Source organism: Haliaeetus leucocephalus, unplaced genomic scaffold (assembly GCF_000737465.1).
Source record: "Haliaeetus leucocephalus isolate CR32 unplaced genomic scaffold, Haliaeetus_leucocephalus-4.0 Scaffold93, whole genome shotgun sequence".
NCBI lineage: Eukaryota > Metazoa > Chordata > Aves > Accipitriformes > Accipitridae > Haliaeetus > Haliaeetus leucocephalus.
In genome coordinates, this window is record NW_010972529.1 from 272,321 (window position 1) to 296,318 (window position 23,998).

Below are 23,998 nucleotides of genomic sequence, written 5' to 3' on the forward strand. Positions count from 1 at the left end.
GCAGCAGCAGCAGGGCAACGGGCTGCCGGGCGCCGGGCGCCCCAAAGAGAAGAAGCGGCCGCGGGAGAACAAAGAAGTGCCGCGGGCCAGCCTGCTCAGCTTCCAGGACGAGGAGGAGGGTGAGGCGGGGGACTGCCCGCCGGCGGGCACCGGGGCCGCGCGGCCTTTGGCTCGCTGCCTGCGGGGGTGGAAGGGAGCCGGAGCGGGTCAGCCCGCGCCGGGCCTCCGCCCGTCGTCTGCGCACCCCTCGTCCCCCAGGAGAGCCGGGACCCTTGTTCTGTGTGTTCGTTAAGGCGGTCGGGTTGGCCCGCGTGACGTGGGGCTGACGAGGGGTCGGACGAGAGGGGGAGAGCCCTGGGGGCGCGGTGCGGGGCGCCAGGGGTGCACGGGCGGGGAGCGTCCCATCGGCAGCCGCTTCGGCCCCGGGCCCGACCCGGCTCCTGCGGGGCCAGCGTGCTCCCAGCACCGGGGTGATGTCCCGCGGGTTTAATTCCGGTTTGGGGGGTTGATTGCCTCTGCTTCTGTATTGCTGGTGCCCGACTGCTGCCCCCGTGTTGCGCTCGCTGCAGCTGGGTGGCTTGCCGGTCACGGTGCGGGCTTTAGCCTGGCCTGGGTTTGTGCAGTAGCAGGTACTAGGCCCAGCAGGTTGAGGGGCATCTTTCCCGTGGCTTTGTGTTGAGTTTGTTTTCATCCGATGTGACGTGTTCACAGGTCACGTCGGACTGCCTGCTGTCCTAGCAAACTCCCGTGTGAAGCCACTGGTGTTCTGTTGCAGAGTTAGTTCATCTAGCCATCCACAAGATTTATTAGATTAACCTTCACAAATAGTGGAAAAAGTAGTTGAGCGGTTTCTGGACGCTTTTCAGCTTTTGGAGAAATAGCATAATTGTGTTTGTACAGTGCTTCAGCTAATAATTCTGCTGATTCCAGCAGGTATTGCACTCATGAGTCGGTCCATTAACACTCAGATAATCTGATTACGGATAATAGTTATGTATTTAAAATGTTCAAAAAACTATCAAAAAACACTCCTCAAACTCCAGAGTTTGTTGCATCCCACAAGTTCAGGGTGAATAAAATGAGGAGCTTATTTTTATGATACCTTTTGTCAGCAGGAGACTTAGTATGCATTTTGAGTTTTCTTAGAAGGAATTATCTTGTAATCACTGGAACTTGGATTCTAAGACTAGTGATTTGAAATCTTGGCAGAAATACTGGAAACATGGAATTACAATATAGACTTAAAAAAACCCAACCAAACACTTGTGGATTTCCTACATCAAGCTTCCATTTTTTTCTGTGCAATTTAGTTCTTTAACTTATTGCATACCTTTTGGTGTAGGTTGTAGTGCTGCAGGCATTTGAACTAGCAGTACAACCGAAACCAGCCGTTCCCTTACTCATGAGTTGTGTATATACGTGGCTGTGAAAAGACTGTTGACCCAAAATGTTGGGGCTTCATGTTGTTTTCTTCCAAATTCATGGTCACAGTGAAGGATCAGCTGGGGTTTTTTGTTTGTTTGTTTTTTTAGAAAAAGATTACTACAGTCAGATGAAAGCAGGCCATGTGTGTACACTTCTGTGTAACTTCTGCCTTGCATTTCTGTGACTGTGCTGTGAGCGGGATGAATACCCTTGAAAATGACCGCAAGAAGAGGAGGTAGACCTGACTACACATGAAAGGATATGGGACTGGTTTTGTTGCAATAGTGCAAATGTAAAGTCATATTAAATTACGGTGTTAGTGGCATTTATTAAGTTCTAGGTACAAAATTAAGAGGTTTAATAAGTAAGTATACTTCTTGGCAGGTCTAATGTAATATTTTCCAACTTTTCTTTTAAAGAAACTGAAGAGGTTTTTAAAGTGAAGAAATCAAGTTACAGCAAAAAGATTGTAAAACAACTGAAGAAAGAATACAAAGAAGATCTTGAAAAATCAAAAGTTAGAACAGAGGTCAATTCTCCAACAGATGGTAACTGCAAAACTAACAGTAACTTTTGTAATGGAAAAGATTAAGTATTGTAAATACAAATTGCTTGTTTTCAAGATGAATTGCTAGTCTTTTTAGAGAATTTAGCATTTAGAACTGAACTAAAGCGCACATTAAATGTGTTCATTTGAACCTTACAAATGCTGTTCTGAAGCTGGTAGAGAGTTCTCTGATTCTCTCTCATGTGGAAATGAATGTAGAAGGATGAAACTTCTCAGCTATGTATACAGTTGTCAGTAGACCTCAGTAGTTTCTGTATTTCAGCCCTGTTTATGTCAGATGAGTTTCTTCCAATTGAATTAGGAAGGAATTAAATTAGTTTAGAAGGGTGTCTGGTGCCTATATGACAAGATGTGTCCTTGTAACGCATCTTTTCGAAAAGGAAGATTGTGGGGTGAGCAGAGTGGTGTTCTTTGTTATTAAGTAAATTATTCAACAGCTGCCTGTTTCAGGACTTGGACCTTAGAGTAGACTTGATGATTAAGATGACAGGATGAAAGTGTTGGAGCAGAAGGATCTTTTAGCAATGTACGGTCCTCCAGAGCTTAGAATAGAGCCTGGGATTTCAATTTCATTGTACTTCTGCTATTGGTTTTTGGGAAGCTCACTGGTAAAGCATAATGATTCCTTTTCCACTTAAGTTTTTATGTAGAGTAATAAGCTACAATGCTATGAATACAAGCCGAGAGGCTTATGATCTAAAGATTGCAATGGTATAGCTGGAGCATATGAGAGTTGAACATGGTCCCATGGAGAAGATTACCCTTTTTTAAGTTAATTAAATTAGTCTTTTAAAAATCTTAAAGATTCTTTCTTAGTAGAATCTTTTAAGTTGCCTATGCAGTGGTATGGAGCATGAGCAAAACCAGAAGTTATCATTTTTGTGGCTAATGTTCAGGGAATCTGTGGAAACCTGGATCTTAATTCTTGCTTCTGTCACAAAGATCCTTAAAAAATTGCATTTTGCACATGGCTAGTGTGTGCTCATTTTCTGTTTGTCTGTTTTTCAGTCTCTGTAGTTGGTTTGGTTATGGTGCAAAGACCTCATGGCTGCTACTGAGTCAGTAGTCTGGATTCTTTAAACAAATGTTAAAGTCTAAAAACTCAGATATGTGCAGCTTGGATTGGGTAACTGGATTTAACATGCATTTTCTTACATAATACTTGTACCTGCTGCCTGTATCTATATGTTACCCACCTAATGTAGGGTAATGTTGCACCCAGCCCAAGAGGAAAGTGAAGGGGTTCTTTTGAAATGAGTCTGTTCTTGTGGAAAGATTTGGTGTAAGACAGGCGGTGCTTTCTAATTACATACATAAGAGGCTATGTGAAGATTGTGCACATGATCTTAATTACTGAGTTCCCTCACTTTTTTAATACTTGGCCATGTGTAGAATTTTTAGTGGTTGTTGGGCTGTCTGCTTTGTCAAATTTTATTTTGAGAGGATGTCAGTGACTTAATCACAATTAAGAAGGTGTATTTCACTAGATATCAAAATAAAATTATCATTTAACATTTTCATTTGATTTTTACTTTTGGTTTTTAGACCTTAAAAAAATACTTCCAAGTGATCTTTATAAAAAGAGTAAAACATGGGCTTTGTTGTCTTACCAGTCGAACCACCGCTAGAAAAGACAGGACAGCTTAAGGATATAGGCCAAGAAGATGGAACTGCAAACAGTGAGCATGGTGAAGAAGAAATGGAAGTTGAAAGTGAGAAGGAAGAAGAAAAACCAAAAGCTGGTGGGGCTTTTTCAAGTGCTCTGTCATCACTGAATGTTCTCCGCCCAGGTTCGTTATTGTAATGTCTGATATGTTAACAAATGGTTTAGCCAGCATTTACAGCAGAGTAATGCATTTGAGAGATTAGGAAATATTTTCCAGCAATATATCCAGCATCTGAGAATTCAGGAAACTGCTATTTTCCAAAGCTGTTCAATTTTACAAGCCTTATGAGAGACAATGCTTTACTACAGAATGCTTCCATCTTGATATCAGTTGAAAGCAGGAATTTGTCTCTCAAAGTGATGACAACTGTAAGAAAATCTAGGTTTGGAATAGGTGACTTAACATGAACTTTAACTGCTTTCACTTAAAATTCTGTCTTTGGTTTGAATGTCTCAGTTACTGGTGTGCAAGGTGTCTCAAATGTTTTCCTATCTCATTTTGTCTAATGAGGTTATAGTCAGGCCCTGAGGCCAAAGAAATCGGTCTGAGAAAGTATTTTTGAAACTAATTTACTAATTGTTAGCTAACACTTGATTGCCTGCTCCCCAAATAGAAGACAGATGTCCTGGGTCCACAGACTTGGCCATATTTCAAGGGAAAAAGAATTTCCTAGTTGACTCCCAAATCATTTTTTTCTCTTAGGGGTATTTGCAAAGTATTGCAATATGTATGTTATTGCATCTGTAAAGATATTGCTGGCTTGAATAGAGTATCTCATGTCAAGTATAAAGAGAATCTGAAATTTAACCTTTCGTGCATGCCTAATCAAAGTAGTGGTAAAAATTGTTCATGTTTCAAAAAATTTATTTTGGGGGACCATTCTTTATATGAGGTTTTGTAAGTTGCATTAATTTTGTGTTAGGAATTTTAGATTTTTTAATTAGATCTGCTTTTCGTGTTTCCCCTCGATTGTACAGTCTTCTCATATTAGCTTTGTCCAGTTTGGTGTCCTCTTAATCACTGAGCTGTCGTCATCTTTTGAAACGGCCGATGTTTTTTGCTCCCCCAAAATAAGAAGAGTTGCGAGCAACATCAGGACAGGAAGTGATACAGTCAAGAACCTTGCTTTCTTCCTCCTTTTGCAATAGTCAGCTCCTGTAAAGGGCTGCTGTTTCTTTAGGAATATTTCCCATAGGAACATCAGGCTCCTCCTCTTACAGTACATGAGCTGCTGGAAGCAGAGCCAGACTTTTTGGGAAAGATCTCAGCTTTGAGGGTTTCTGGTCAGAAAGTTTGCATGTGCAGCTTATAAGTTGCTTGCAAATGTTTCTGTTTCTGGATTTTTTTCCTCTCACATTTTTTTTCTGTTCACAAAGATGATTTGGTAGGGCGGCAGAGATGAGTAATAAGAAGTCGTAATACCTGTTTTGTTGCAGTGGTTGTTTAACGGTGCAAACATCTATCTCTAGGAGAAATTCCAGATGCTGCTTTTATTCATGCCGCTAGGAAAAAGCGTCAAATGGCTCGTGAACTTGGAGACTTTACCCCCGTTGACAGTGAACCAGGTAAAGGCCGCCTTGTTCGAGAAGATGAAAATGATGCCAGTGATGATGAAGATGATGACGAGAAGAGGAGAATAGTTTTTACAGTGAAGGAAAAATCCCAAAGGCAAAAGATTGCTGAGGAAATAGGTAAAACCTTTTTAGAAGGACAGCTGATAAACGTTCGCACTGTTTTCACTGCAAGTGCTCCCATTCAACATTTTTAAATAACATGTTTTTCAAACAGGCGTGAATCTGGAGTTGTATTCCATTTCGAAGGAAAAGTACTGCATAATGGAGTCTGTGTAAAATTTTGACCACAAACTATGTTCCTGTGCTTAGAAGCACACAACTCTACTGAAGCTGGTAGAGACTTACACTAAGGTTCAATTAGTGTTGTTCTTGTACTTTGTTTTTTAGGAAGTATAGAGTTGTGAAAAGGAAAAACATTAGTTCTTTGATTTCGCATTCTTCTTGCTGATAAGCAGGTAAAATAACCTCTTGGAAAAGGAGAATTAGTAAGATATATAGGATTTTAACATTACAGGGTTTTACCAGCAATTAATTGCAAATTTACCCATTGGATTTTTTAAGTGGAACCTCTGTGATAATAATTCACAAGCTAGCATCCTTAATTCCTTATGAAGAGGAAAGGAGGATGCACTGAGATGTTCCCACTGAAGCATGGTCTCTCAGGTTTTTGAACTCATGGCCCTTACTTTGAATACATTATCTTCTCCTTTTTGTTACCGATCTGTTTTACTTGTGTTAAGGTATTGAGGGAAGTGATGATGAAGCACTGGTGGCAGGGGAGCAAGATGAAGAACTCAGTAGATGGGAGCAAGAACAGATACGGAAAGGAATCAACATACCTCAGGCATGTATTTAGTTGTGAACTCTTTTTGGTTTGTTTCTGCATATATTGGCTAAATCCATTACAAACTTGAGTAGTTTACAGAAGGCTGTTTCATCTGAGAAATTTAGTGTGCAACTTCTGATATTCTTTAAAGAGAAATGAGAGGTCAGATTTTAAGTATCCAGTGGTATCAGTTTCATTACTCTCTGTTCTGGGTAAATACTGATTATGGTGCTGTTAACCGGCATTTATTTGCAACTTAAAACAGAGCTAGGATAATGACACTTTGAAGAGACCTCTCTTCTTCTTTATCATTAGGTTTGTATAGTCTATGTGCAGTGTGTGTTTCTTTGTTGTTTCTGTATCTTCTAGTGCAGTGTAGAGTTGGAATTTGTAGCAGGTTGTACCATATGTTACCTGTGCATTCATAATGAAGTTGCTGCTGGGCTGAAGAGAGTAGTTGGTTTTTTAAACACATTTCAGCAAAATCACAACCAAACACACTGACTCTAAGAACCTATGTCATTCTGTTAAATAGTCTTAGCAAAATTTAATATAGTCCCAAACACTTGGTTATTGTAGGAGTTACAGGCTGGTTAAAATTGTCACGTAATAACTTGTTATAAGTATAAATATTTATAATTATAATGATACTAAGAATTTGTCCATTTAAGAAGGTGCTTCTGAGGGAATTTGTTTCTTCCACCTTAGGTGTTGCAAGTTCTACACTTAAACCCACTTGATAAGTACATTTTGTAAATGTACCTGCTTACATTTTTCACTTTATAACATTTGAGATGTGAAAGAAAAGAAGTTTTTCCTTTCTTGAAAGTCTAATATAGTACAATTGCATTTCCTCTTCCATTAGGTTCAACCAAGTCAGCCTGCTGAAGTGAATAATCTGTACTACCAGAACACTTACCAGACACTGTCTTATGGTTCATCATATGGCATTCCATACACTTACGCTGCATATGGATCATCGGAAACCAAGTCTCAAAAAACAGATAATACAGTTCCTTTCAAAACTCCCAGTAATGAGATGACTCCTGTTACTATTGATTTGGTAAAGAAACAGCTTAAAGACAGGTAGGACAGACCCTCTTTTTAGACTTAAAGACCTGTCCCCTAGCTTTCTGTTCCTCAGGCGTCTTTTAGTCTCGGTGAGCAAACAGAGTTTCATCGCTGGAGAAGTACTGACTGGCACATCCATTTAAAAAAAAAAAATAAAAAGGCAAACAAAAAAAGCTCAAAGTGAAGATGACATTGACACTTTGTTCGAAAATCTCCTTGGATTGCTTCTCTGGAAGTGAAGCTTTAAATATGAGGCCATTGATCTTGTTGAAGACAGGTCTGAGTTGCATCTTCTGGACACTGCACAGTCTTATAGTCAAGAATTGAAAGGCCAGCGAGGTGTTTAGCTTGTCAAGTTGCATTCTTTTAAACTGTGAATCAGATTTTTCCCCTTCAGGAGATAAAGAATTTAAATTTTAGTGTATACAGGGTTTTTTTGGTTTAAACACTATAATCTGCTTGTCAGGTACACAAAAGGTCCTACTGAATGAACAACCCAATTGCAGTGAGAAATCATTTGTAATGAATAACTTGCACTTTACATGTCCTCAGTATTGGTTTGTATGCTCCTTGTAGTGTTACAGCCTTTGACAGTGAATCAAGTTAGTAGAGGAGTAAGACTGCTTTGTATAAGCTATAGTTCTCACCATCACCATCCCCCTGCCAAAACCTTTCCTTCCAGTTTTCTTTCAGGGCCAGCCTTGCACTATTATAAGTGCTATCAACTCCTGTAAAAATTGTGGGAGTGGGCAGTGCAATGCACTCAGCATAGTCTAGCAATTAATTTAAACCTTTAGCCTTGCTATTTATGTAGAGAGGGGAAGAAAGTGACAAATGAAAGTTAGAGAATATGTCTTTGCAGTATTTCCCATATATAGACTTGGTACTTGCACTGTCTGTTTAATATCTCAACGGTCTGAAATATACAGACTTTTGGATGTAAATTTGCTATTTATCCGTTGCCCTTCAGGTTGGACTCTATGAAAGAATTGCACAAAGCTAATCGGCAGCAATATGAGAAACATCAGCAAAGCCGAGAGGATTCTACCAAGGCAATTGAAAGATTAGAAGGGTCTTCTGGGGGTATTGGTGAACAGTATAAGTTTTTGCAAGAAATGCGAGGGTATGTCCAAGACTTGCTTGAGTGTTTCAGTGAAAAGGTAAGGATGCAAAAACATTCATCTTTTTAAAAAAAAAAAAAAAAAAAAAAGGACTTTTAGTACATGCCAAACACCACAGCTCCACAGCTCCCTCTGTTTTCGAAAAAAGTCCCCTGAGAACATATTCTTCTAAAGGTTTGGTTATTCGAGGGTTGAAGAGATAACTTTTCATCATGCTAAGTTGGTTATCAGAAACCTCTCTTTCACAGTGTAAGAGATCACTGACTTTAGATTGCCTAGAAACACTTTTAGATTATATGTCTTTAGGATTTTGGTAGATATTCCGGCATTTCAACTTTACTCAAATGCTGCTTTTTACTTGTGTTGGCTATCAGGTTAACAAAAATAAGGGCTGAATTACAACATTGCTGGTTTCTGGAATGCTTTATGAACACCGTAACAAAGACTTGTATTTTGTGTGTTACTGAACTTCCTCCTGCCAGGCAGTTTCACATACTCGGTATTGCTCTAGTGTCTGAAGAAGAAAAGTTTTAAAACTAGTGTAGCTGTCTGAACACACCCAAAGTTACAAATATACTTTTTTCGTGTAGTGTGATACTTTTGTATATGTCTAACTTGAAAACTTAGCCTTTCTTTCCTATGTTATTCATTATGCTTTAATTACTTTACTTTGTTGTAAATATAACAGGAGCTCTGGAATATATATATATATTTATATATATATATGTAAAATACACAGAGGAGCTGTAAAATTCAGTTAGCAGGATATAGGCTATTTCTTAATTGTCTTCTGACTTGAATACAATAGGAGAGTATCTTCTTAATAAGTTAGCTATCAGAATTACTTGAGTAGTTGAAGCTACTGCTTACCTAGCTTGTTAGGTATGGGAGAGGAATACAAAAGCATTCTGGCTGCTAATCGGTTAGACATTAATTGTCCAGCGCTAGTGGTATTGGGAGAGTCCCATCTTCAGTCCAGTAAGCTGAAGAATATCTATGTCATGAACAAACTCAGGAAATGTGGACCAGTTAATTCACCCAGCTATTGATCAGTTACAATAGATACTGTTCACTGAAGAAACAGTATTCCTGAGTCTGTACTGACATTAGCTGTTGAGGTGTAGTAAAGGTACTTTCCTTTGCAGCTGTCAGTGCTGGTTGCCCAGATGCCTAAACTCCTACTTAAGGATAACTTTTTATATTCTTTCTCTGAAATAAATTTGTATTTCAGAAGACAAGTTAAATACCTGATTCTCTATTCAGCATTTGCTTTCTAAAGACCTCCTATTAAATTTATTTTGCGATTACTGTAAGCCATATCTGGAGGTCCTGTCTGATAGTCCATGCTGTCTTGTTCAAATATTTTCTTTAAACAAATTGTTTTAGAATGCATAATTCTGAGTATAAACCAAGCCTTTTAGTCTCCCAGATTTTCTATAAACCAGGAAAACTTACTGTTAAGTGAGTAACCATTCCAGTTCAGTTTATAGGAAGGTTATTGACCTATCTAACTATACTAGTAAATAATCAATTCCAGCCATTATACAGCAAATTAGCTGCTGATAATTTAACAGACAGGCTTGTTAAAGTTGCATTCTTACAATATACCTTTGCTTTCCTGGTAGTTGGTCTTTTGAGAATTCTACACCTGGATACCTTCCTCTCCCTTCCCACCCTCCCCATACCCCATCTGCCATGCCAGCCCATTGAACTTTTAAGATGTGTTTTTTATCATCTCATGCTTCTTAGGGACATTCACAGAGTTTCGCTGTTTTCAGTTGGAGGCTGCTGCAGCACCTGTATGTACAGTGACTTGCAAAATTAGGAAGTGATGTTGTCAGTTTAAGAGGAGCATTTAATTTATTATGATGTCCTATATATTCCTCAGTTCTTTGGCCAGATAATCTGTTTTGGAATTCAATGCTTTCAGCATGACAAAAGTACTATCAAATTAAAAAACCGTAGCCCACAGGACACCACAACGTTTTCTAAAAAGGAGGTGGGGGGAGGGGACAAAATAAAGTAGTAAAATCAGTATCAGTTTTTATTTAAATGAAATCATGAAATGCAGCAGGACAGTAAATTCTTCTTATCTTTTGAGTGTCAAGATAAATTACCTTCAGCTTTTTTGTAGAACCTGTGGCCCCGACTACTTTGTTTAAACTGTGTGTGTGTTCATAATATATAATGTACATAGTTGTTATGATTATAGTATACTTAAGCATATAAAATGTGTATCTATATGTGTAATAGCAATATTTTGTGTGTATGTATGTGTGTATATATATACACATATATATATGAACACATATCCTAAATATGTATGAAGCTAGGTCCCTCCCTATCCTTCCAAATATGATGCTTTGATTCTTTATTTTATTAGGACTAGTCATGGTTATTAGCCAAATTCACATTGGTACTGATCTGAATGAGAAAGTGGTTTGCTGAAGAAGCACTAATGGGTTCACAATATACTTGTCCACTCCAAAAGAGTCCATTCCTGTAGAGTTTTCTTGTGTGTCTATTGACTTAGTTTTGGAGAACAAAAAACATCATCATAAGTTAACTTTTTTCCCCCCACCATCTTATTTCTGCACCCATTCACCATGCTCAACCCTTTGTGACCCCCAACCAAGCAAAACCATTTTGTTTGTATTCTGTTTTGAAGAGATTCTGGATGTTAGAAACACTTTGCTCATTGATAAGGTGCGGTGGAGAGTATAATGAGGCAGCTATTATGCAAATTTTAGAAACAAGCAATAGAAATGTCAAATCCTCTAGGATTTTTTTTCCCCCCCCATAAATGATAAAACCAGTGAAGCAGAAGATGCTTGCATGACTTCCTTCACAAGTAATTACTGTCAAAATTATGCTTTCTGAGAAGGCTAGAAAATGGTAATGGTGTCTTTACATTTTGAATGTAGGAATATGCAAAGGATACAGAAAGCATATCTTTGACAGCACAGTTAGATGAACTGTTATTTTACCTGCAAAAGCAAATTACCAAAACGCACTGTGTGTCAGAGAGAGGGACCGTAGGTTAAAATGATCCTTGTCATGTAAATGTTCAGAAAGCTTTCCGCTTTTCCCCTTACACTGTTTACAGTGAAAGTGAAGAAAAAAAACCCCGAAACACTGAATTTAAGGTATTGACTAAACAAAACACAGTGAATGAGGGCTGTAACTTTCTAGTAGTTAGTGAAATTGTCAGTCACTCATCAACCATGCTATTGATTATAGAAGAATAATGGCTTCTAAGTCTCTTGGATTTGAATGGGAAATATTTTGAGTGGATTCATATATCTGAATACATAGCTGGGTTTTTTTAATCCTGAGGCAATTACAGAAAGAACCTCTAGGGATGCTTTGAAAAATTTTCATTTAACTTTTCATTTTAGAATTCCCTTTACACACTTAAGAGAAAAAGCTATATTTTCTATGGTGGACTGCAGGAAAACTAGTATTTTTTAAATTATTATTTCTCTTCTCAAAGTTGTCTTAAATTCCAGATATGCACTTCCAACACTGGGATATACCCTCCTCCTATTTCTCTCTGCTCTGCTTTCTCCAAAAGAAAGTTGTACGTATCTTGAGTTGGTGCAGAGTTGCTTTCATTTTAATCCCTGTAGCCCAGTTTATACCACAAAGAGCTAATACTTCTTTCCGCTTAATATCTCCTCTGATGTGTGTCATTTTCAGATAGCTGAAATGGCCCTGTAGCTATAATCTCATAATCCTATATTTTACTGGAGGAGGTTCTTTAATAGCTGCTGAGTCATGTTCTAAATTACATCAGGAAACAATTTCTGATTTTATCTTTTGTTTTGAAAAAAACTTAATCCTGGATGGTAGGCAGCAGTGAAATATTTGAGCTAAAAGGCTGGAAGACTGTGGACTAAGCATAAGTCTCGGAGGTAAGGAGGACATAGCTTAAGTGTTCATACCAAAAGGACTTGCCTTTCCAAATTAAGAGATCGAGAAGACTTCTGGTTTGCATTTGAATATTTATAATAATCTAATTTTAACTTGTCCCAGGAAATGAATTTTTGCAAAAGTGAGCAGTGAATCTGCTATTTAATGTCAGGAAATTCCTAGTTGTTATCATCTATTTTTGTTACAATTCCTACTGAAATTTAGTCCACTTAAAAAAAAAAAAAGTGGCAGGTCTGAGCCGATTTAAGTCTGTATCATTCAAAGGTTATACTTAATGCATAACTCAAAAATTGTACAATCTTAGTGATTGGCTAGGGTGACATTTTACTGATTTGAAGTATCTGTTGGCGTAACATGCATATGCAGTGTTTTATTGCATTTCAGTAATAATATTTCAGCATATGCTAATAAGAGTTACGGCAAAACGATACCTGCTGGCTTCAGGAAGTTAAAGTCATGCTTTGTTTTTTCACTGTATAAACTCAGGTTATTTTCTCATTAAAGTGTAGAATACAACTACATTCTTGTTTAAAGAGAGAGTGGAAACAATGAGGTCTGAGAATTGTAAGCACTGTAACACAATGTGTAATGCACTTGGTAGAGAAAACGAGTACTTGAAATAACATTTCACACTCTAATATGGTTGTCTTGCTGTGTAGGCACATTCAATCAACAGAAGTTACTTTCAGAATGTTATTGCTGCGGTTGAAAGCTGTCAACGTTGTTAAATGCATGCATTTTCTTCATGTTGAAATATTTACTGGTCCAAATGATACAGATGAGTAAAAGGAAACAGTTTGTGCTGCTATAAGTACAATGACAGCATTATGCTTCGGAATAGTATGGTACCCCAGAAACCAAGCACCTGAAGAATTTGATATTACGTAGTGTGTTGTATTTTTACAGGTGCCTCTGATTAATGAACTTGAATCCGCAATGCACCAGCTGTACAAACAGCGAGCTTCCCGCCTTGTCCAAAGACGACAAGATGATATTAAAGATGAATCTTCGGAGTTTTCAAGCCATTCAAGTCAGTCCATCTTGAAGGTTTTTATTATTCATTAAACAACCTTGTTTACTTAGTATGGCTTAATTTAAATGTAAATGTTTAAAGTATGACTGTCTTAAAGTTTATCCTTACTCTTGAGATAGGTAGAAGCAAGTTTAGATAAAAGTTCTCTAATCTGTTTTGTTTTAAACTCAAAGCCACTCTAACTCTGACTTCATCTCTCCTTTCTATTGCTCTTAACTATATTTTCTCTTTCCTAGCACTGAAAATGTATGCGTGGTGGCAGTGGTAGTAGTGGTAGCATGTGACTCCTGATTTTTCTCTTATGTCAGGACTTTTTTTTTTTTTTAACCTCCTTGAATATATAAATTCCCTGTAATGCTTACAGTTAACTCTGTACAAAGCCATGAAGCACTGGGCTAGAGTTGACTTCTGTCTAATGCTCTATTTTATAGGCAGCGTAAATATTTCGTTTCAGACACTTAACTGGTAAAGCTAAAGAACCGGAAGAGATTGGTGCTGTTGTTAAAAATCAGGCTAATACAAAGTGACCCTATATGAAATGCAGCTTAAAATTAGCCAGTTAAAATACCTGCTTACTTTGTGGATGGGGGATTCTTACTGAGGAGTTTTCTTGTGGTGTTTACTCTTCAATACGTAAAACTCTATAAAAGTATAGATGTTAACTTGGGTGGATATACATGTTCCTTGGAGGAGATCTTATTCAGCATGTTAAACGACAGGTAAAATATCATATTAATAGTAATCGTCTTCTGCTTTGGAGAGCTTCCCATTTTTAAAAATGGCTTTCTTGTCCATCCTATTGCTGACCTAAAATCCTATAATAAAAGCCATCTCCTATTCTGTCACAGTGTGTCCAGAGATGAAATTTTGTTAATACCATTCGATGGAACTTACTGAGGGTGATAAAGTGTTAGGGCATCGGAGTTGGTCACCCTTTTATGGAGAGGTTAGCGTACATATTCCCTTTACGACTTTTATTTGGAGCCCTACTTAGCAGCAACCGAAAACATCAGTGTGTTATCAACATTATTCCCATACTAAATCCAAAATATAACACTATACCAGCTACTAGGAAGAAAATTAACTATCCTAGCCAAAACCAGGACAGATGGGAATAGCTGTCATTGTCAGGGCTGGGTTTTAAAGAGAGATCTTATTTAGTATCTGGAAGTCTTGAGAATGAATTTCACTGTGTCTAGAAATAGTCCAGTTCTGTCTCTCAAATTATCACAGAAACTAGGAATTGATGCCAGCCTTTGATTTGATGTGTGTTGCAGTCATAGATGATCTGCTTTTCTTCATACAGTGTCAGAACACGAAAGGCCTAGAAGTGAATTTAAGTTTGTCTGCCAACTTTTGCTATACTTCTGTGTAAAGACAAGTAGCTCAGCTTCGATAACATTTTAAAAAATTGGACAAATGATGGCTTCATCTGTATGTTAAGGCTCTTCTGGTGTAGATTTTGGATAGATCAGCATTAATATTCTTAATGATAGATTTGTAAATAGATTTAATTAGAACAAGTAAATTTACTCTTGAAATTTGGGTAGGCTTTTGTTTAAATTTTGATGTTTATATTTTAGTGGGTGGACTTGACCACTGGCTAACATTCAGTCCAATTTTAAAAATTTACCTGAAAAGGATGAACTGGAAGCACTCTTGGGTCCGCCTGCTGGTTGCTGATCAGCTTCACTGTTTAGCTGTGGTGTTTTCTATAACCAGAAACATCTATAATGAATTGCAGCTTAAAAAGAGGAGGGAGGATGGTTTATCTTCATGTAGGTTTTGATGTGTTTTAAACTTTAGGCAATCTGAAGTATATGAACTGAGAAAACACTATGACTAGAACTCTGAAATATCATATATTCCCGCTCCAGTCACTTTTCTCTGTCTTTCTTTTTGTTCATTTTCTTTTCAAAAGGTACACAGGGAACGTGTTTGTTTAAGGAGCACTTTTTGTCTTGGAACATTCAATTTAAGCAATTTCTGTTAAAACTGTTGACTTCTATATAGTTGGGCACTGTTGTGAGAGGGACAAGAGTGAAGTATGGTGAAAACTATTTGACATTTAAGTGGAGATTTTTCCAAACTCCACTACTTCCTCTTTTAACCTCTACACTTGTGAATTCGGGCTTCTGGGTGCATCTTTTTGAAAACTTCAACTTTCTACTTCAAATTACACTTAGTTTAAAGTAGGTAAAAGGCTCTTATGAAACTGCCTACAACACATTTATATAATCGTAGATAAGCATTTTAATTTTCGTCAATGTAATTTTACAGATAAAGCACTGATGGCACCAAATCTTGAATCTTTTGGACGAGACAGAGTGATCTATCAAGAACAAGTAAAGCGTCGGACTGCAGAAAGAGAGGCTAGAAGGTAGAGTACTGAGATTTCTTGTCCATTAGGAGTCTTTGCCTGCCTGTATGTTAGTGTCCTGTGTAACATACTAACAGAAGTAGCAATGTTTGCTCCTTTCCTGCAAAGGGAAGAAAACACTTAAGCTGGTATGCTGGGCAGGGGTAGCCTTATATATCCCAACTTATCATACAGGTGTACAAAACAAGGGATCATTACATGATACTGATGTAAAATCTCTAAAAGAGAGCATAGTAGAGTCATTCTGTATCTGTATAGTCTCTGCTGGTTTCTCTTCCTTCCGTTGTTTGAGGCAGCAGTGTAGTGGAACGTTTGAGGTGGTGACATAGTGAAAGTTTTTTCCAACCTGGATTTCCTTGCATTGAAAGTTATGACAAGCTTAGGCAGGTCTGTTCATTGCGGGGGGGGGGAGGGGCGACACACACGCACACTCAAAAGAAAGTAATAGCTGGTTTATACTGCTGATCCTTTTCAGAGCTCGTCGTAGACAAGCAAGAGAGCAAACTGGGAAGATGGCAGATCACCTTGAAGGCCTTTCCAGCGATGATGAGGAAACTTCAACGGATATTACAAACTTCAACATGGAGCGAGGTTAGAAAAGCTACTGAAGCTTTATGTAATAAAATACAGAAAATTGGCAGAAAAAAAGAAAATTATCCAAATGCAGCCCTATCTATATGTTTCACCATATTTTGGAGAAAGTTTAGGAACTGTTCCTTGGTGGATCATCAGTGTGACCGAAACTGTCCCTTTCACCAACCTGTTGTGCAGCTTGCAGCTAACTAAATACCCAATCCTCAGTGAGATTCGTTTTATTTAATTCAAACATTCTTTTGCTGGCTAGCAATAAGCTTTTGTACTTTCAGTGGATACTAAGTCTTCCTCCTAATTTGTAACGTGGTTTATCATTCTCCAAATTGTTAGTAGTAACAATCCTCAGCCCTGTCTCTACCTGCTGTGTGTACTAGTTATGTTAGTTGTGTACAGGTTACTACTGTTTGTTTTACATGTGAAATTCTGAAAACCTCAGTGAGTGCTTTAGAAACTTTTTTTTTTTTTTTTTTTTTTTTTTTTGCTTGATAGGAAGTATTTTCTGGAGTTTTGTATAAGCATCTAGAAATGCAATGACAAAGGTTTTGTAGACTCTTGTTACAGCCTGGCAAACTTTGCAGATGACAGAAAGCAATGTTGAGTGCAAACATTGCAGAAAGATCTTGTGGTACTGACCTGATTTGAAATTCATCTGCAGTTTTATGATGGTTTGGTCAAAGTAACCATTATTATGCATAACCCTAATTATGCAATAAATGGGGTTGTAAGTTAAGCTAATGCCTCTAACTGGGAGAAATGCAAGAAGCCTGACATTTGGGGAAGTATGGTTAGTTTGATGGAATGATCATCTTTTATAGTAGCAGTTAAAAGGCAGACAGTTCCAGTGATTACTGTGAAACCAGTAGCGAAGAAAGTAGAACATCACTGTAGTTATCCTGTTACCTTTTCATTTTGAACCTGAGTACAATTATTCTCTCTGATGAAGCAGAATTTAATCATATTAGAAGAAATGTGGAGAAGGGGAGCAGCAAGGATCACATGTATAGAATTGCTTATGTTGTATGTGAGGAGGGATTAAACAGTTTTGGACTCTTCAGCTAGGAGAACGATGTTGACTTTTCACAGTATCAGAGCTAGTGGGCATGAAATGAAGTGATACGGTAGGTTTAAAGTAAACAAGTCACTTCCCACAGAGAGTGTAATAAAAATGCCGAAGTCATTGCTGTAGGTGGTTGTGGAGACCCAAAGTATGAATAGATTAAAAAGGCAATTAGATGAACTGTCCAGCAGTTGGGTCTTTCAGAAGTGCAGTTTCCACACCTTTAGTCACTGGCTGATTTACCAAAATTGTGGATGCAGAGAGCGCTCTGATAAACAAAGCAACTGTTCAGGCTTTTTAGGTACTATAATTAACTTTGCTAAGTTAAATGATCTAGATTAAAAATTCAGTGTGGCTCAATTGCTCTTTGTAATTTGGCACTTTTATGTGTACAAAAGCCTTCTGTAGGAGTTTCATCAGTTTCTGAGTAAGCTTAACATTTCTAAAGCTTCTTTTTTTTTATCATTCATAGCTCTCATGGTAGTCCAGAATCAGCAGTGAGCTATATGGAACAGAGGAATGCACTTTGGACCTGCTGACTTTATTTGTAGCATCTCTTCTTGATCCTATTGTAAAAAGTGTGTTTACGTGACATAATTTCATGTCCCTCAGCCCTGTCTCTACCTGCTGTGTGTACTAGTTATGTTAGTTGTGTACAGGTTACTACTGTAAATGAATATTTAAAACTGTGGCTGCAGCAAAAATGAGTGATTAAAATGAAACTAACCCTGGGAAGTAGAAAAGATGAAGGGAAAATAATATATAGAGAAAAAGTTTTGGACTGTGTAGAATACTGATACTGTAAATATTAAAAAAATGTAAGGAAGGTGCTAAGGGATTGTAATGGTTACCCAGTGCTAACAGCCATGTTATGTTCAGCATGGTGTCTGCCAGGACCTGCTCTGTCTGACGTGCTGATTCAGTTGGCTTATCTGAGATGTCCTCCAGTACTTGCACTTAGATGAGCAAAGTTGTAGAATAATTTGGGTTGGAAGGGACCTGGAGATCAGCTGTTCTAAACTCCCATGTAGAGGAAGGCCAGCTGTGAAGTTAGATCCACACTGAATAGAGCCCAATATATCACTAGTCCAGTGTCTGGTAACTGAAAATCATTGTATTAAATGTTTAAAGCAAGACCTGTGATAAAACAGTATATCAGAGACTACTCATTTTTTTTATTGCTTTGTATATTTGAGGCAGAAGTAACAGAACTTTTAAAGGTGATGGTTTTTTGGTTTTGTTTATAGGAGTTAGCTTATGCCAGTGAGCATCAAAGTCCATCTTGAAAGAGGTATTACAGGGAATAGGTGATTAACTTATTACTCTCTTTCTCCCCCACCAGATCGTATATTGAAAGAATCCAGCAAAGTTTTCGAAGATGTTTTGGAAAGCTTTTACTCAATTGATTGTATTAAGTCACAGTTTGAAGCTTGGCGCTCAAAGTACTTTGCTTCTTATAAGGATGCTTATATTGGCCTCTGTTTACCAAAGCTGTTTAACCCTTTAATCAGACTTCAGCTGCTTATCTGGACTCCTTTGGAGGTAAGGTCCTCTGCAAGCAACTTCTATGTAAGCTTCTATATAGCGGCTCTTTCACACCTCTGCAGAGCAAAGTAAATTGCACCTTTGATGTGTGCTTCTCATAAATGCATGTCCTAGGCATGAAGTTTAAAATGGGCACTTCTTTTGGGGTGAAGCTTTTCTGGGGAGTTTCTGGACTGTTGTCCTCTGTGTTCCCAGCAGGCCAGAGTTCAATTCAACACATGACAGTACCTTCTCAGTGAGTGGTGTAGACCAAAAAGCCAAACAGCTTCTTAAATAATACATTTGAGTTTTAAAATACTTAAGAGAAAATTGTGATTCTAGAGATGTTGTTTCTTCAGAAGTGGAACTAAGAAGCCTGTTTTTATGTTGACTTGCAACCTGTGTCTCTACACTATGTATCTTTCTTTCTCTCGCCTATATCTTCATATCCTGTAGAACTCTGGCTGGCAATTTCTAAGTCTTCCTCGTAGTACTTATTGCCCAGTTATTAGGTAGGGAACATGGGAAAAGCAGGACAGCATTGTTGCAGCCCAGTATCCCTGGCACATGTTCATTGTCCAGCCTGCATATGTGTGCTGACAGGAATAGCCATCAGGACAAACAGCTCAGGTAGCTTTTGACTCCCACTCTGTTCTTCCTACCAGTGAAAGCTCTTATAAGGTATTTCTGCTGCAGTCAGGTGCTTATTTTCACACTACTGGTAGGAACTTACTTTTTTCTGCCATATTGGCTTTTACTGGGGAATGGGAGTGGGTCAAGGCACGGAGTGAGTGCGATTGCATAAGCTTGGTTTGATTTTGGGTTTGTGGGGTTTTTTAGGAGACTAGGCTAATAAGGCAGATTTGTCTTCTTCCCTTTCAAAACTTAGCTCATCTACAGCACTGTCTGCAGATGTGTCAGCCTATCTCACAAATGACTGAATCTCTACTTTTTTTAGAGGTGGTTTTTTTTCTTAACTACTAAGAGAATATTTGTAGAAGGGGATCTTCTGTTGCCTCTGCTCTGATTGCAGAGGAAGGGAGGCACAAGTCTTCTTCAGAAAGCATTCACAGTATTTAATTTGAATAACAAGGGAAAAATCTATGAAAGGTGTCCTCATTAAATTTTAAACTGTTTTTGTACATTCTCCCTTACCCCATTCTATTTCTATGTGAGTTCTCAGGCTGGCAAAACAAAGCTCAAGTTAGTTGGAGACATGGTACAGAATTCTCATAACTGTTTTCACTACTTTGTGTTACTGGTCCTGTTCAGCATTTTGTTAAGTTAGAAAAATTATAAGGCATCCATAAAAAGAGGGGTTTAATCCAGAAGGCATCATTTTATAATGCAGCACAAATGAACTATACTTCTCACTTTTACCCTAATCTGTGGGCTTTTATTTGGCTCAGGTGTAATTAGAAGTTAAAATCTGTAGGGCAACAGCTGCCAAAAAAAGCAGTCTTCTACCGTTTTCACTTTCATTAGAGCTAGTGATTGCGTGGTTGTAGAGTGAATTGGTTCATTTGGCTGATTTGTGGGAAATTGACCTTGCTCCCCATCCTCTCTCAGCTTTTGCTTGGGTTGGGTTGTTCATATACACTACAATGACCTGTGATGGCATGTTTAGTAGTGTTCAGGCAAAGAGGTAGAACATTTTCTTCACTTCCAGGAATCAGGCTTGCCTACGTTTCTGAAGGAAGTAGTATCACTGCTTCAAAAGTAGGGGAGCCAAAGCAGGTGAAGTAATTTGCCCAACCTTGTGCCAGATTAAGAGACTGTTTGGTCTTGAGGCACTATATCTTTTTTTTTATTTATTTCCAGTGCAGATGAGTCCCAGACACGTAGACAGAGGACTAGATTTTTGAGTTGTTACTGCACTTAATTGCCACGTACACTGCCTGCTAAGCACACTTGGTGGACTGTTTTAAAGTAGTTTTGTTCTGTTTTGTGAAGGTATCATACTTGCACATATAATGTTTTTATTTCTTCTTTTTTTTTAAAGTATTGACTTTAAATCTCTGTTTAAGAATCTAACCTCAATTCTGTTTTTATTAGGGCAAGTGTCGAGATTTTGAGACTATGTTGTGGTTTGAATCATTGCTGTTTTATGGCTGTGAAGAACAGGAGCAAGTGAAAGATGATGCTGATATTTCACTGTTGCCTACCATTGTAGAAAGAGTTGTTCTTCCTAAATTAACAGGTACAGTCTTAGAAAGACTTAGAATGAAAATGGGGGTAGAGAGGGAGGTGTGAAAGTTGATGCTTGTTTGTGCTTTCAGATTTTACTGTTTTGTGAATTATTGCCTGACTATCTGTACTGATTTCAGCTGGGATAGAGTTAATTGTCTTCCTAGTAGCTGGTATAGTGTTATGTTTTGGGTTCCGTATGGGAAGAATGTTGATAACACTGATGTTTTCAGTTGTTGCTAAGTAGTGTTTAGTCTAAACTCAAGGATTTTTCAGCTTCTCATGCCCAGCCAGCAAGAAAGCTGGAGGGGCACAAGAAGTTGGCACAGGACAGAGCCAGGGCAGCTGACCCAAACTGGCCAACGGTGTATTCCATACCATGTGATGTCACATCCAGTATAGGAACTGGGGGGAGTGGGAGTGGGGGATCGCTGCTCGGGGAGTAGCTGGATGTCGATCGGTGGGTGGTGAGTAATTGCACTGTGCATCATTTGTACATTCCAATCCTTTTATTATTACTGTTGTCATTTTGTTAGTATTATCGTTATTAGTTTCTTCTTTTCTGTTCTATTAAACCGTTCTTATCTCAACCCACGAGTTTTACTTCTTTTCCCGATTTTCTCCCTCATCCCACTGGGTAGGGGGGGAGTGAGTGAGCGGCTGTGTGGTGCTTAGTTGCTAGCTGGGGTTAAACCACGACACTGTCTTATTACCTGTATTTGAGTATTTGCAAAGTGGAGTAATTCTTTAATCTCTTACAGTGATTTCTGAAAATATATGGGATCCTTTTTCTACAACACAAACGTCTAGAATGGTAGCAATTGTACAGAAACTAGTAGATGGATATCCTTCAGTGGTGAATGCAGAAAACAAAAATACACAAGTAAGTTGTTTTTTCTTAAGTATCTTTCATAAGTTAAGGAATTTGAGTATATTTTTAATATGCTGTATTGGAGAACACAGCATGCTTAGTGAGGAGCAAGAAAGAGAATTTTGCAATTATTTGATGCTCTGCAGCCTTGTTATGCAGAGTCAAGTATGGTGATAAATTAGGAGGAGGAGCTCAGTGAAGTCTCCTCAAAATAGGTGCTAGAGATAAAAAGAGATACCAAATGTACTAAGACTTGTTGGTCTGCAGTTTTGCTTTAAGGGTTAGCTACAAATAGTCAGGCTTTTCTTTTTTAGATCTTTGTAACCCTTTCAAATGTATTGCCTGGAAATCTGATTGTTTTACTTATCTTCTATGAATACAAGAACCGATGTCATGAGTTCAGGTGCCATAGCTAATGCAATGTATGCATTGCCTTTAGAATAATGGGTGATAGGCCAAAGTGCATGTGTATGGGGAAGTTAGCAGAAAAGCCCTGACTTCACAGAAGCTAATTGTGTAGCCAAGCTTAACCACAAAGTAATTCCGTTGCCTTCAGGTTTTTTTGAAAGTGTCAGATTTCAGCTCTGTTAATTATAGGCTTCTCTAAGACTTTATATGTGTGCTTAAGTATGTATACCTTTTACTGTTAGGGTCACAAATGGTCTTTGTTACTTTGAAAATCAATTTCTGAGTGGTTAACTACTAAGCCATGCTTTGGACACTTAAAAATAAATTTATCTGTTTCAGATGCTTTTAAAGGCATTGTTGCTAAGAATGAGGAGAACACTAGATGATGATGTATTCATGCCCTTATATCCAAAAAAGTAAGTTTTCTTTCAACTGTGGTGTTAGACCGTTGTTGGCAAGTTGGTGTCTTCTGTCTGTAGTTAACAGGGTTTTTTTCTCAGTATGGTTCACTGGCTGGATAGAGGAGATCTTTCGTTATCATGCTGTGAGGATTTAGCAAAGACAAGCAGGATGGAAGGGAATATTTATAGAACTGAACTGTGTGTGGGAAGGAGGAAGCCGGCAAACTCCAGACAGAGGTGGTCTTGGTTGCTCATTAAAGAAATTTCTTACTTTCCAGCATCTTAGAAAACAAGAACTCTGGTCCGTATTTGTTTTTCCAACGTCAGTTTTGGTCCTCTGTTAAGGTAAGTCAGTAAATACATCCTGTAAATCTTTGGTCTAGACAGTGTGGCAATAAAATCCTCTTCAAATTTGTGGAAAATTGTAGATAGAAATTGCTTTAACTTCATTTGAAAGAACTCTAAATTATGATTCTTAGTCTCTGGTAATGCACTGTGCCCTCTTCAAAAGACTGCCAAGTGAAAGCACCATCATTTTAACTTGTATGTTGTGGGTTTACTTACCATACTCAACCCAGTTTTTTTAATGTAATTGTGCTTGTCAGAATAAAACATGCTGCTTTTATTTCACTTATGTGGGAATGAGAGAGCTTGGTTTCTATTTTTTTATATATATATATAGCATGAGAATCTTCATGAAAATAACATGGTCCCTTTTGGAAAGCTCACTGCTATTTGTGAAGTATAAGAGCATTTGTAATCTTAGTTTAATTGAAACTATAAAGAGTGTGAAAGAAAAAGTCTCTGTGTGTGGAATGTGCAATATAGTTTGCAAAGGTCTGTAAGTTTATTTCCAATAAAAGGCTGTGAAGAAAATTAACTCCCAACAAAACAGGAAAGTAAAGTGTGAGATCCATGTTGATTGAACTGCTGATCTCCATGATCAGGCAAACAGAACTCTTATCTGGAATTTTCTATTTAAATTGCAGCAGTGGCAGAGACTGTATTCTGAATAGGTTTGCAATCACTTCATTTACTTAAAATATTTGGCACTGAATTTTTTCACTTTGAAATAAAAGTCAACTTCCTAAATGCTGTCTAGAGCAAAAAATGCACAAAGCTCACTTATTAAAATGCTGTTGTTAAAAGTGAAACAGATCTCTTATTTAGGGCTTGTGTCTCTTTTGAGTGCCCTGTCAGAGCCTGGGCAGTTTAGAAGTATGCATGCTGTTACCACAGTTTTATTTTAGGGAAGCATTAAAAATACAATCTCTTGCGCTAGTGAGTCAGTTATAGGATCACAGACAAGCAGAAGTAGAAGCTGGGAGGCATGTGTTCGTTTACTATTTCACGATGAT

The 23,998-nt window shown here is 38.0% G+C and overlaps 1 protein-coding gene across 1 annotated transcript in view; it reads left to right on the top strand.

Moving 5' to 3' along the window:
* PAXBP1 (PAX3 and PAX7 binding protein 1) overlaps nucleotides 1-23,998 on the top strand; it is a 30,839-nt gene that overhangs the window by 2,434 nt on the left and 4,407 nt on the right. Inside the window, exons 3-17 of the mRNA XM_010585326.1 lie at nucleotides 5-119; nucleotides 1,845-1,973; nucleotides 3,607-3,783; nucleotides 5,130-5,351; nucleotides 5,975-6,078; nucleotides 6,926-7,146; nucleotides 8,102-8,291; nucleotides 13,092-13,215; nucleotides 15,499-15,598; nucleotides 16,074-16,189; nucleotides 18,592-18,791; nucleotides 20,829-20,973; nucleotides 21,722-21,843; nucleotides 22,579-22,655; nucleotides 22,919-22,985. Coding sequence (XP_010583628.1) covers nucleotides 5-119; nucleotides 1,845-1,973; nucleotides 3,607-3,783; nucleotides 5,130-5,351; nucleotides 5,975-6,078; nucleotides 6,926-7,146; nucleotides 8,102-8,291; nucleotides 13,092-13,215; nucleotides 15,499-15,598; nucleotides 16,074-16,189; nucleotides 18,592-18,791; nucleotides 20,829-20,973; nucleotides 21,722-21,843; nucleotides 22,579-22,655; nucleotides 22,919-22,985 — 2,109 coding nt within the window. The remainder of the gene's footprint in view (nucleotides 1-4; nucleotides 120-1,844; nucleotides 1,974-3,606; nucleotides 3,784-5,129; nucleotides 5,352-5,974; nucleotides 6,079-6,925; nucleotides 7,147-8,101; nucleotides 8,292-13,091; nucleotides 13,216-15,498; nucleotides 15,599-16,073; nucleotides 16,190-18,591; nucleotides 18,792-20,828; nucleotides 20,974-21,721; nucleotides 21,844-22,578; nucleotides 22,656-22,918; nucleotides 22,986-23,998) is intronic.